Here is a 14,440-nt window from a genome sequence, read left to right as displayed (position 1 = left end):
AACTATTAACTTGAAATATCGTTTCAATTAGCTTGGATTAATATTTTAGTGACATCGTGCATTCATCAATCTGGTTGATTTTCAATCAGAAAAAAAAATGAAAACTAAAAAATAAGGAAGAATACCTATAAAGTAGCAAGTGGTATCGAAGCACGCCACCACATTTTCTCCGACAGCACTAATTTATAGTTTGCTCCTAATTCTCTACTATATTACGATTAATTATGACAGCTCCAGTGACTTGAAAAGAGAAAAAAAACAGCCTGGGGATCTTGCTGGATATACAGAAACAACACCAATCATACTTGTTGTTTGTCAGTTTAAAATTCTTTTAGACCAAATATTATTTATAATTGTTATTTTCGAATGTTTTAAAGCAAGGAATGTTGTATCCTAAAAGCATAATCTTATTTTCGTGAATTCAATAAATCATGAGTTATCTCAAGCATAAAAATTGCCTAAAAACACCATTACAGTGAAAAATCATTACAGAAAAATCGTCGCATAGAGATAAACTGTGAAAGGATAATGGTGCTATTTTTGTGCGACGGAAATTACTCTTTACTATGACCGCTGCAATTTTAAACCGGTTGTTGCTAACCATTTCTATTTTCTGACGCCAATTTAGTAGAAAATTCATATGATTCATATTGCACAGCATGTTCAATACTGGAAATGGCTATTTTGCATTTAAAACCGATTTTGGATAACTACTTATATGTTTCCTGATGCTAATTTAGTAGAATATGGTGCCTTTTTGCATCCCAAGTGTGCCTCTTGTTTATATTATTATGGTTAATCGGCTAGGAGAACCGGTTCAATGCTGTCATCAGAGAAAAAGTAGAATCACAAAAATTTACCACGGCGAGGTATAGCCAATGGAATTTAAATTTTTTTTAAAGATTATGAGCTGATTTTTTTTTAAAATGGTTTATTACACGATATTAGAAATTCAATAAACATACCATACCATACCTTTTCCAGGATCAATTCGAGGAAAAAATGTATTATCATTAACAATCAAATAAATATATGTACAATGCAGATAATCAAAAGTATTACATCGTGCTTCAAATCATTTTGAAATTTTTAAACTATTTGGAGAATTGCATCCCATATCTCGCTGTGGAAATTTTTTCGTCATTCTACTTTTTCTTTTTTGACTTTCCTCCTAGCGAATTCAACAAATGGTGTGAACTGTTGTTCAGCCAGTCTGATATATTTTGATAACTAACTATTCTAATAAATATGCCAAATATTTTAAAACATTCTTGTAAGAGAAACTCAAAATGACTTTAGAAATTGGTTTGAAATACGCACGTCTTTCAAAGTATATTTTCAGTAAAAACTGCAATTGTTATACAGTCGTCTCTCTCCATCGAGATAAGGAAAGATTGAAATGAGTACTAGATCGAGGCAAAAGTTTGTTGCTATGAAAAACGACAACAAAACAAATATCATCTAATTTTTTTGATGTGTTTGTATATTACTATATTATATTTGCCAATATTTCTCAATACTATGCTTATTTGTGCCTTTATCAATCCTTACGATATAGGGGAACTGTTCCGTTTTCAATCTCACTGTACATATATTCATCTCATAGCGAAACAAAGAAATTCCGCACCAATTTCGTCGCTTCCTTTTGCTAACATGCATGCTTACTGCTGAAAAAAATAACAAAAATAATAAACAATTATAATACCTTTACATTGCTTTGTTTTTCGTGAGACCAATATCGGAGCTATGAGATGAAGTCCAGGAGCAGTAACCCTATTACATATTCTACTATAGAGATTAAAACTCTAACTAGGGCTAACTTAGGCTAGCAAAAAGAGATTACAATGACGAGCGCGAATTTTGCCTCCTTGTTAGACGTTTAACGGTTCACTGTCTATAGCTTGTTACGGATTATTTTTTGGATCGTACAGTTGTAAATGTAAAAGTTAAACTGTACTATATTTGCGCCAAAATGTGAATGCTCTGTGTCTGGAATCAAAGTCAAAAGCCTGTAAGTAGGCAATTAAATTTTGAAGTAATAAAAGGCTCCAGACACATCGATTCTATCGTGGTGCCCTAACAGGAGCTAAATCCTACATCAAATCTAGTGATGAATACCAAAAAGCAACGCGCAAATCAAATTTCGGGATTGACCGATGGACCAACATTTAAAATGAATCCTCATCTCAAATTCCGTAATGGGCACATCATCAACGATACCCTCATGGCAATAATAGGAAAGGTTATCTGGTATTTTAAATTGTTAACTGTAGTGTAATTGTTCATTGCTGAATGAATAACCTTCGGATGAATTTGAATTTATTTTTCGCCAAAATTTGAAAAATAAAATCAACATTAATTTTTAAACTCACTGCAAGTTGCCAAAAAAACACTCAAAACTAAAATAATAACAACTAAATTAATCTCGTACCTGTAATTTTGTGATAAGTAATTATATGATCCGTATGTTTTGTTTCAAAATGTTGATTTTTAATGTTGAAAACCAAGATAATTCCACTAGCGGTGATGATGCCTTTCTCGAAACAATCGATACACATCGCCTCAGCGTTAGGGATTCCAACTATATTTGCTTACCTCAAAGCGTTTACAGACGCTTACTTTATAGATACATGTTTGAAACGTTTGATGATCAAAGTTACCCCAAATTGAAAAAAATCGACTGAAAAGATTTTTAAAACAAGTTTAAAATTATCAAATAATCAAGCTTTATACGTTTTACAGCCTTATACGTTCTCTCACTTCTTCTTTCTTCTTCTTATTGGCATGTCATCCCCACACTGGGACAGAGCCGCCTCGCAGCTTAGTGTTCATTAAGCATTTCCACAGTTATTAGCTGCAAGGTTTCTAAGCCAGGCTACCATTTTTGCATTCGTAGTATATCATGAGGCTAACACGATGATACTTTTATGCCCATGGAAGTCGAGACAATTTTCAATCCGAAAATTACCTAGACCAGGCACCGGGAATCGAACCCAGCCACCCTCAGCATAATCTTGCTTTGTAGCCGCGCGTCTTACCGCATGGCTAAGGAGGGCCCCTTCGAAGGGTTCTTTCACTTACGGAGGAAATATTTACAAAACAATAAGAAAAATGCTCAATGTTCCCCCGGATTACGGTACACAACAGTTGACAATGTAAAAAGCCAGACAACCTTTCCGTCGATGATGTGCCCACTACGGGATTTGACGAGGTTTCGTTCTAGATGTTGATCCATCAATCAATCCCGTAAATGTATTGGATTTGATTGCTGTATTCATAGCTTGATTTGATGTAAGACACAGTTCCTATTTGAACTACGATAGAATCAATAGTCTGATGTCTATTTCTGGAGCCTTTCATTACAGTTTCATTTTTACATTTACATACTGTATGATCCAAAAAATAATCCGTAACACGCTTGTACTTTGCGCGATATGACTTTCTGCAATGTTACTAAAATCCTTGCTATAGAGAACGTTATGGGAAAGTTATTCGAATTGAATTGAAATGAAGAAATGGAAAAAGTTGAATGCATGTGTCTGGCGGGCTTGATTCAGCAACATGCTTTTCGCACTATAATCAGATACCTTCAGTCGAGCAAAGATAATGACGTAGGCGAAGGCGACTCCGTTGCTCACCAGACAGATGTTTGAGGAATTCTCCGCCGAAGAGATGAACAACATTGAGAAAGATCTGAAAATTAGTGAACTGTGTCCGCTATTTTTGCGATGGTCGACGGAAAGGCTGCAAACGCTATAGTTGGTAACAAAACCACCCATATTTGTCCGCAGTGTGTAAAATGAGTAGATTCAAGATTTGGTATACGTTTCACTGCAGATTAAACACAGTTGAATGGCTCATCAAAATATCTGCTCAAAAGCAAGTGGAAGGTCATCTTGCTCAATCGCATCTCTTGGTCGTCAGTACAAAATGGAAATTGTACGATCGATTTGAAAAAAAGATTCAATGTGAGCATAAAATGCGGGAAAGCCGAAATAACAACACAGGTAACATGGCTCGCAGACTGTTATTAAATCCCAAAAATCCTTTGTATTTGGCTGTTTGGCTATTCTGTAAAGTCAAGCAATTGTACTTTGAAACAGAAAAAATGCTCTTCAAAGAGTTCGATATTTTAAAGCGTTTGCTACCGAGCGTTCACAAATACAGTCTGATATTTTCTGTAGTTTCGAAGCACACATAGTTGCAAAAGTAAGGTTTTAAAACGAGTTTCAAACATTGCAATTAGTTTACATTCCGTGTGAACAATAGCCGGAAAGTAGGCAATTTCTAATGTTGGCCTTGCAAAAATCTGCAGTGCATAACTGTTTGTTAAGTTACCCCTCATGGGTAGTCAGCAGAATTTATCAGATTTTTTGAAGTTTTGTTGATCAAATCATACCACTTCAAGACAAAATTTTCAAAACGACTTATCTGCTTTTGTAAACAAAGAATCAAACGACGATTTGACGAATCTGATAGCTCTCTTACGCAAACCAACACCATCAACAGGTAGCGGAAATCTTTACCTACCTATTGGTGGTGTTGGTTTGCGTGGGAGAACTATCAGATTCGTCAAATCGTCGTTTGAATTTTTGTTTACAAAAGCAGATAAGTCGTTTTGAAAATTTTGTCTTGACTTTTAACTTTTAACCCTTTATAAGACAGTGTCAACTATATTGCCACTAACAGGTTTTGAGTCCAAAGGATCCATGTCTGTAATCTGTATACATTCTCTATAGGTAGCGTACCGAGAGAGACGTTTTCGGAAGCTGTTACGATAATGAACTGATTCGTTGGGCTATTCCCCATGATAAATTTCTTTTAAAAAGCCCCACATTGGCACATGGGTTCTGACTGGTTTTAACTTGTTTTACACAGGTGTGCGAAAAAAATATGGACCCCAACATAAAATGAGCGATAACAAAGCGTTTTATCAAACCCCTTTGGTAGGGGGCGCCTATCCGAATCAGTTTTTTCCAACTTGTATACAAGTGCGATAGACTTGTTATGATTCGAAAAGGTTTTTATCTCTCTTTTATCGTTGTTCGTTATCTATTGAGAGCGATTCCTTCAAACCCTGGCCACTAACAAATTATATATTTGTCTGTTTATTGACAAGAGCTTTACTAATTATTTCCATCTAGTGGCTGTATTTGCTACCTAGTAACACTCGAGATAAATTTGAGCCATAAAAAATTTGAAATGTGAATTCGCGAACAGTTTTTTTTTACGAGCAGATCATAATTTTTGAGTTTCGTCTGTCTTTCCTGCATTTTACTGTTGCAAGTTAACCCTCACGAGTAATTGGGGAAGTTTGCCACATTTTTTGATATTTTTTTGTTCAATTCATACAACTTTTAACACACAATTCGTGTAAGGCGAGGCACGATTTTCAGCCATAATTTTTATGCCAAAATCCAAGTTAGAATAATTACATGCAATCCGGGCTAAATTCTTTTAGATTGTGATTTAAAGCAATAAGGCATTTGCCTTTTTTGAATGATCGCATCTGGTCGTTATACCGCAAAGTGAGGGAACAATGCCTTCTTGAAATGGACACGTTTGCTCGGTATAAAGAAAAGAAAGGAGGTTGTTTCTTCTATGAATTAACGCTTCTGCCCTGTATAAAGCAAGGGGAAAAGATAATGCCTTCTTTAAAAGAACGCGTCTGCCCAGTATAAGGCGAAGGGAGGGGTAACGCCTTCTTTAAATAAATGCATCTGCCCGGTATAAGGCGAAAGGAGTTGATAATACCTTCTTTAAAACAAGGCGTTTCCCCGATATAAGGCGAAGGGATGGATTTTTTAAATCTGCCTAGTAAAAGCAAAAGGAGTTGATAATGCCTTCTTTAAAAGAACGCGTATGCCCGGTATAAGGCGAAGGGAATTGTAATGCTTTCTTTAAATTGATGCGTTCGTCCTGCATAACGCGAAGTACGGGGTAATACCTTCTTTAAATGGTATCGTCTGCCCATTAAAAGGTGGAAGGAGGAGATAAAGCGTTCTTTAGAAGAACGCGTCTGCTCGACATAAGGCGAAGGGATGGGTTATGAATTCTTTGAATGAATGCGTCTGCTCGGTATATGCCAGGTAAAAGGCGAAGGAAGGGGTAATTCCTTCTTTAAATGGTTGCCTCTGCCCGGTACAAAACTAAGGGAGGATATCCAGTATTTTGCGCGTGGTAATGGCGGCGTGAGTTCCTCCCAGTTTGACATTCAAGAGGTAGAAAACAAAGGCACTCATCAGGTTATCCTTGATGTGCACAAAAAAATATTCGTAAATAAACTGATGTCAAAGAACACCCAAGGATTGAAATATTTTCCAAATCAAACTACTTAAATTGTAATGATTACCTATTTCAATTTATTTTAGGTGTGACATGTGATCTCATCAAAGACCATCATCAGGACCATCATTTCCATTGTGCGAGTGTGAGATCTAGAAGAAATACTTATCACATTTTGTGTTGGCAATTTGAGCCCACGCATTTATAAAAAGTTTTTAATAACAGAATGAGGAAGTTTTCCTGACGTATAGTTCATTTTAACTGAAAGTGTAACTCATACGCCATTGGACTATTCAGTTGAAGCTACCGAAATAGGAATTCTTAAATCCTTGGTTAGGAATAAGGCTTGTTCGCGACAAAATCTGGACACAACATCGAGAATTAATAAAAATCGATGTAGTCAGTTTATTCGGCACAGTTTTTACTTCAAATGACTTCATTCTCTGTCTATGCTTTGATATATGCACTAAAATTGGTGACATTTTAATTTCCCAAGAAACAGTTCGTGTCGAAGGATTTGTTCTCCTCTGTAGTATTTGTTTCACCTTCCCATCCTACTGCTGGTTTCCTAAAACTGTTCCTCTTCAACTTCTTGGCATCCTCATTGATGTCAAAAAAGCATCAAACTATTTCAAGACTCTATGAACAGCGTTTACATGAAAACAACAGCTTTTTAGCAAGATTTCGAATCGAAAGGCCTAGATTTTAATAGCGGCTGCACACAATTGATTTTTGAACCTCCTTTTCCTTCGACGCCATAATCCATTAAGTACTTGTAATACTAATAAATAGCATATTTTCTGCAAGTACAGACATATGTTCATCACTGTATGAAATATTTCACTCGTTGATGAGGTATTTCAAAAATTATACGTGTTTTGGGGTGTCCAGATTTTGTCGCGAACAAGCCTTACCCACATAGCGATGTAACGAGAAGTTGAAACCGCGTCCCATGCTAATATATTGTAAGTTCTGTAACGAAAAATTTATTTTTTCACATTATAATTCAATCGATTACTCTTGTACTTCTAACATCATTTAGAAGTTTTTCTTTACTTCTCTGGTAAAAGCATGAGGTGAATGTTAATAAACACACCGATAGCAACAAAAATGGTCAAAGGTGTTATAAAACAAACACACATAATTGTATTCAACGCTATAGTCTCCTAAATTGATCCCTTCATCTGTAGAATAGATTTTTTATTACAAGTGAAAACTCAGTTCTTGAGAGGAATTGAACCTACACCCTACTCAGGTGTAAAAATAGGCCAAGAAACCAGAAGTGCATAATTTCATGATCTATTTGCAACATTTTCAAATAAAATAACATAAACAACTTGCTGCACACTTATTAAGTGTTATCAATTTATCCATAGCTTGATTCATGTTTTGGCTTTGTCAATGTTTTGTGCTTCTTACATTCCTGGAAAATAGAATTTTCATTAGGAAACAATGAAACCATGAAAATAAGAATATTTGTGAGAAAAATATATGATGTTTGTTTGTTTTTCATAATTCCACTGAGTGCCAATATTTTTCAATAAATCAAAGCCTACTTTGATTAAAGTATGTAAATATTTTCTACCTCTTGAATGCCAAAAAGGAACTCACGAAGCCGCCATTATCGAGCGCAAAATACTGGATAATCCCATATTTAAATGAATGTTTTCTCGGTATAAGGCGAAAGGAAGAAATAAAGGATCAATCATAAAAACGTCTATCCGTAACAAAGTAAAGAGAGGAGATAACCCCTTCATTATATCTGGCCCGTCTGTCAAATATAATAAAGGATTTGTAAGGGGCAATTGATATTTCGAAAACCACTTCTAGATATTCTGGGAGGCCTTCCTTAGCCATGCGGGAAGATGCGTTGCTGCCAAGCAAAACTATGCTGGTTTCAACTTCTGGCCCGGTCTAGGAAATTTATCGATGAAAATTTTTTCTCGACTTTTTTAGGCAAAAGTTTCAACGTGTTAATCTCGTGTTACATGAATGCAAAAAAAAGGTAACTAGGCTTAGAAATCTCGCAGGTAATAATTGTAAGCTATTATTCTTAATATTCCGCGAAATGGTGCATTCCGCGAAATGGTACATTCCGCCAAAAGTCATTCGGCGAAAAGGTAAAATCCGCCAAATGTCGTAATGTTATTCCGCGAAATATTCAACCGCGGAAATGAATTCTCGCGGAATAGTTTTCGGTCAAATGTTATACAATCGGGCAGAACATACTAGAAAACGAATTTTCAAAATATCATTTTTGTCCATGAGTCATCGCACTGTGCATAATTGCCAAGTTACCTTATTTGACGGTATCATATGTATTTTTTACTAATTTAGCATCAGAAAACATAGAAATAACAAGCCACTATCGATTTCCAATCACAGCTGTCATAAAACAAATATATGTTTAGGTGAGAGTGAGGCAAAATCGCCACTTTAAATCGTAGCAGTAATAGGAAGAAATTGGGACCAAGTACTTTTTGGGCCAGTTTTCTCCAGTCTCCATTGTCTATCGTTGAATTTTTTTTGGGGAAAATGTAAATAAATTTTTCAGCAATCTGGAATAAAACTAGACCTGAAAAAGTTTTCAACCAAATTTTCTATTTTTTTATAATGCTTATAAAAAAGCTTCTTAACAATATTGTTTTTACGAGTTCACGAGTTCGAGCATAGTTTTCCCGGTTTTTCTCATGGTGGAACATTTTGTGGAAAACGTTTTCTAGTTCATATTTTTTTCAGATTTCTGAGAAAAATTGCTAAGTAAACTAAACAATTTTGTTACTACGATGCTTCTTTCTTTGGTTATGATTTTTCAAAGAAATCGTTCATTTGGCATATCTGGACATTTTACACGAAATTGCCTATAACTCAAGAATGAAATAAAAACAGATCCCAAAAATTCTAAGGATTAAAAAAAACTTTAAACTGAATATCAAAGTTGATTCCGTATTTTTCGAGTGTTGAGCACTCTACGTGGACAATAATTATAATGTTTTTGAAAACTCGATGTGCATGTGTATGGCATATGAAAGATTTAACTCAAAAATGTATTGAACGCAAACACTTCCCTTCGGTGAGGTTTGAACCCACCACCCCCAGTACGCTAGATCAGGCATTGAAAGCTCGAGTGAAGCGGACGACCATTGATCTAATTCAATAATAGCATCCTACGGCATTGATTGAACAGCCTTGCTCAGATGGACACCAAACAACGATTATGAGCGATCGTTGCTGCGTAAACAACGAGCAACAGAGTTCGCCAAGCCAAACTTGGTATGGCATCCATGGAAGCTACGACTGGAGCATTTGTGTTCTACTAGAATAAAACAAAAACATCAAAACATATCAGTTGTTCTGCTTTATTCACTCTGCTTTCAAGTTGCTGGGATGGAGGAGAGAAAGTATCAAAGCCTCCCATGCAGTGTATCAGAGTTCCATTCTCATAGCGGACTAAATTTTCTTAAATGTCTGAAAATATTTTTCTAACAGCGTGTGGTAACAACACTCATTGTTAGGTTACCAAGTGATTTGCCTCGCTCAGTTGTCTCCCATTGGTGAGCGATGAAGATCTTTAAACATTAAATCAACGAACGCCAAATTTCAACGATCTAGAAAGCATCAGCCAACTTCTAGCAGTAGGAGTAGAGCATCAAGTTGGCATGAATTTAGTCGATTTTTACTCATGATCTGATTTTTTTTCAATGCCTGTGCTAGATTGGTGCTTTCTTCATCTAAGCTACCAAGACCCTCCGTCGGATTACGGCCGTCATTTTATAATGCTTACGATTACCGCTTTCTCTGCATTTTAGATGCTTGGTTGTATTTCTGAAGTAGCTAAAACTGAATAAAAGCATATTTTTTTAAGAAAATTGTATTTCTAAATAATTGAAAAAAGATTCATTGAATCCCTCATGAAGTTTTTTTTAAAGAGCGTCCGATCAGTAAGCAGTTTATGAGTAGCAGTTTATGGTATTTAGTAGAAATTTACTGAAAATGTGAAGATAACAATCTGTTCCAATATAAAAAATCTCCAGAAGTGTATCATAAAATAAATTGATCGTGGTAGCCAAATGTCTCTAATGCATCAGTGCTGAAGCATGTGTTTATTGTATGAAAAAAGCGAACTATGAAAGCTGAAATATCACAACATTGATCCAACGTATTTCTAGCTATTTTTATTGAACAAACTGGATGTGGATTGCAAATAAAGAAAATATATGAGCCACAAAAATAACTGTCTAGGGTCACTGTTCCTGCGTTTAAGCTCATGTGCCCAGATCAAATAATTTTTGATCCAGCCGGAAAATTTATTCATATTATTTTTGAGCGATGAGATTGACAGTAGAAAGAAACGAAAAGAACTGAATACGAATAGTAGGAGAAACGATCAATAGCATGTTACTGATAGAAGAACTGATACCCTATATGAACCATTTCAACCTAGATAGCAAAATTCCGATGAAGAAGAATGATAATTAATGAATACTAATAAATATTAACAAAACAAAAAAAAAACAAGTATCAAACTATAACGGCAGAGCATTAGTTCAAAACCACAAAAGTAGGGAGTTAGATAAAACAGTTACTTTAGGAAGTCATAAAAAAACTACCAATCGGTTGTCCAAGGGATGTTGTCCTATGCTTTACACAGTTTTGTTTGGGTTGGGTACTCACGCTTTAGTTCTAGTTCTTTATTTTCGGTTGTGTGCGATCGGCCAGTAAAGACTCTTCGTACGTTTCGCAGTAGACGGGCGGTTTCAGTTAATCTGCAAAAAGGGCGATTTGGAGAGGCCAATGGCCAACAATGGTTCACTTCTTTTCATTTCTTTTTTTTTGTTTTGTTGGAAATTATAACTGGGCATTTAGAGCTTTTGTTTACAAAAGTTTATGTCTTGGTTTAAAAGGGTTTAAGTTTAATGGAATTGGGACATCTTACTTGTACTGCAATGTCTTGGTTTTGTTTTCTGGAACTATAGGAAGTATTTATGTTTTCATTATGCGGGATAGTAGAGGAAGAGATTGTTTGATCAACCTATAGTAGAATCAGAGAACTACAAGATTCAGAAAGATATCTCAGGTTTCAGTTGAAACAAGTTGCTGTTTGTAAGTATTCGGTTAGAACTCAACAAAGAAACAAAAACTAATCATTTTGAAAATTAATGTTCGAAAAAATAAAGCTACAAAAATCAAACTCATACAGCTAATGAAAAATCAAGTTTAGTTAATATAGCGAACAGAAACAATAAACTATATATCGGCAAACATGAAAACTGGCAACACTTTAAATTTAGTTTGATTTGTTTGATAGATTGGGACTGTTTACGGTTAGGGCACAAATACTTGAACACTCTTAGATTCTGTGTATGTACAATATAAAGATTGTAAATAAAAAGAAAATAATATGAAACACATACGTCAACATACATAAAAATACAGTAGAAACAATAGAAAACCCGGGAAATTTTGTGTACTCATGTAGTTCCAATTCTGGGGGAGACAACTAACATCGACCTAATATCGAGGGCAAGGGGAGTGAACAGAAAGACAGTGAGAAAATTGTGTTGACAAAGATGGAGCGTTCAAGCAAAAAGCGGATATTCCTACAATTACGCTTGATATTGTTCTTTTTTTTTGTACAGGAAATAGATACAACGACAGCTTCCAGTGCAAACACTTTTTACATTAATAAAAAACGGGTGATTTTGGTGTTGGTTTTTAATCCATTCAGGGTAGTGTGTATGTGTGTATGTGTTTCGGGTTTCTTCTAATAAAATGTGCCAAACTAGGATCATGTGGGTGCTGTTCAAAAACTTCTTTACGCTTTATGTACATTAGGTTTACACTTTGTTTAATTGCTTATGCTGTGATGGGGTTTCCTAATTACAAATGGTGACTTTTTATTTATTTTTGCTTGTTCTCACTTAGTAATATCCGTAAATTTGTAATCTATCTAATTGAGCACCAATTGAAAAAGTTTTTCCTGGCTTCAAGTCCTGATTATGGTCGTTTTGATTTTGAGTTTAAATCTCAAGTCACCATCAGTAGTGTTTACTTACACCTGATTATTGATCCAAGGGCATGCATAGTTCTGAAGAAAATCGAAAAGTTTAAAGTTAAGGGTGTTTTTAGTCTATGAAGAATGCTGTATTCTATGTTTATGAGTGTTCAAAGTAAATGGTGGATATAATAATGTCGATCGACGAGATAGTTTTGAATTAAATAAGGCGATATTTTCAGATATTTTCTTTTCTTATCAAAAAGCTTAGGGTTGCCATTCTCGTGTGATCTTTTGTGGCAATAGGATTCAAAAGGGAGGTACCGTGAGGAATTCTATAGGAGAGGATTTTTATTATCTGATCTACTATACTGTGATACTGAAATTCTACGGTGATTAAATTGTATTACGAAAAATAAAAGATTTGATTGGTATTCGCATACAGCACATATCGATTGGATAGAATTGGGGTAGAACGAAGTACATGCATTTAGAATTTATTGTTGATATCTGGAACGGGATTTTTTCTGTAAATTATTTTCTTTCTAATTGTTATATTAGATATTAACACATATGTTCCTATTTCCCAACCACATTTTAATGAAAACCCTAAGTTTCGGCGCCGTTAGCATTTTTTTATTCGAAAAATGTTTGCTCATGCCACCTCGCGACAAGAAGATGGCTTCCACACCTGGACCGTGCAGCTTTACTTTCTATTCTTGAGTGGTAGGCACGCTCAACCCTAACCCATCGATGTCGTATGTTGAAATGTTCTTCAGTGAACTCATTTTGCAAAAAATAGGTTTGATACTTCGCAAATTGTGTTTCAAGACCGAATGAAAAGCGGTCAATTCCCAGAAAAAAACCTTTTAAAATGTTCGGGAGGGTTTGCCATTGAATAGAGAATATCCTAATTGTCCTTTTAGAACTTATTTTGCAAAATATGTTTCCAAGTCAAACGAAAAGTGGCCAATATGAACAAAAACCGTTGAAATGTAGATTATGCATGTAGATTAGCACTTATCTTTCAGAATCAAGAGATTTGACATATACGGAACGACAAAGAGCTCCATTCTCTGTGGCGCTAGGTTCCTGGAATGCCCGTAGGGAGGGCAATTCGATCAATGATCGTTGAAATAATCGATAGATTGGAGGTAAAGCAGGGTATGAGCAATAAATAAATATAAAATTTCGTTTAGGGACTTTTTTCGAGGAGATGAAACTTTTGAGCACTAGGGTAACGGTACCAATAGTGGAGGTATTAGTAGATCCACAAAAGAAAATATTTTTTTAAAATTGATAATTATGGGAAATTTACGGCTTTAATATCTTAGTCAATAGAAAAACTAATAAATTTGCTAATAAAAATGAGATAGATGTTATTTAACATCAACAATTACCAAATATTGCTTGCACCACTATGGGTACACTGTTCCTTTAGTGGCGATAAAAATTAATTTTGGTTCCCATAGTAGTGCTATCCATTGGATTCTTATGAGACTCGCCACTATTGGTACAGTTGCACCACTATAGGTGCAAGGGAGTCAATTTTGTTAAGGAAAATTATTGTTTTCAATAATTTTTCAAGTGAAATCTTTGGATAAGTTACATTTAACAGGATATTTAAAGCACGACGCATCAACTGAAACCATCGTAAAAGGTATAAATATGATAAATCTCATTAAAACCACACTACCTCCACTAAGGGTACGGTTACCCTATACCCGTTTTTGAAATTTGAAAAGTCGATTTTCATTGGCACTCTGATGCGTATGTAAATAGTAAACTAGCGAAAGAAACCCAGCTTTGCCCGGATGTTGCAAATGTCACAATAAACTATTTGCAGCACCGCACTCTAGATCAATTTCCGTACGTTTGTTTTGTTTTTTTTTCAACAGCTGACCCAAAATAGTATTCTAATGATTTTTTTTACATTTCCCCGGTTAATTCACCAAGTTTTTGTATATACAAACCTCATTCTGACAAATGGTTTTCTCGCAAATGTCATACAATCCTCGAGTCCGTCACCATACTCGAGGAACGCACGGCAGAGGGTCCACGAAAGGCTGCAACCCGCCAAGGAAGAAGCTGGCGTACACCCCTGATCAAGCTGACTAACTGAAGCGATTCGCAGAAAGTTGAGAGGAAGCGGAGTAGCAG

General features: G+C 35.4%; 1 protein-coding gene across 14 annotated transcripts in view; it reads right to left on the bottom strand.

Annotated features, from left to right (window-relative positions):
- Positions 1–14,440, bottom strand: part of LOC134224841 (probable phospholipid-transporting ATPase IA) — a 370,136-nt gene that overhangs the window by 24,521 nt on the left and 331,175 nt on the right. Inside the window, exons 16-17 of one of the 14 annotated variants that reach the window (XR_009983082.1) lie at positions 12,342–12,373; positions 10,960–11,051 (exon numbers count right to left, since the gene is read on the bottom strand). The exons of 11 other annotated variants lie outside the window; for them this stretch is intronic. Coding sequence is in view for 2 of the 3 variants with exons in the window: in XM_062704449.1 (XP_062560433.1) it covers positions 10,960–11,051 (92 nt within the window). In the remaining variant the exon portion in view is untranslated. The remainder of the gene's footprint in view (positions 1–10,959; positions 11,052–12,341; positions 12,374–14,440) is intronic. 2 more of the 14 variants (XM_062704450.1, XM_062704449.1) reach the window with 2 other exon arrangements.

The sequence above is a fragment of the Armigeres subalbatus genome, chromosome 3 (assembly GCF_024139115.2).
Source record: "Armigeres subalbatus isolate Guangzhou_Male chromosome 3, GZ_Asu_2, whole genome shotgun sequence".
NCBI lineage: Eukaryota > Metazoa > Arthropoda > Insecta > Diptera > Culicidae > Armigeres > Armigeres subalbatus.
The sequence above is the reverse complement of the archived record's forward strand: the minus strand, read 5'-3'. Positions and strand labels throughout refer to the sequence as shown.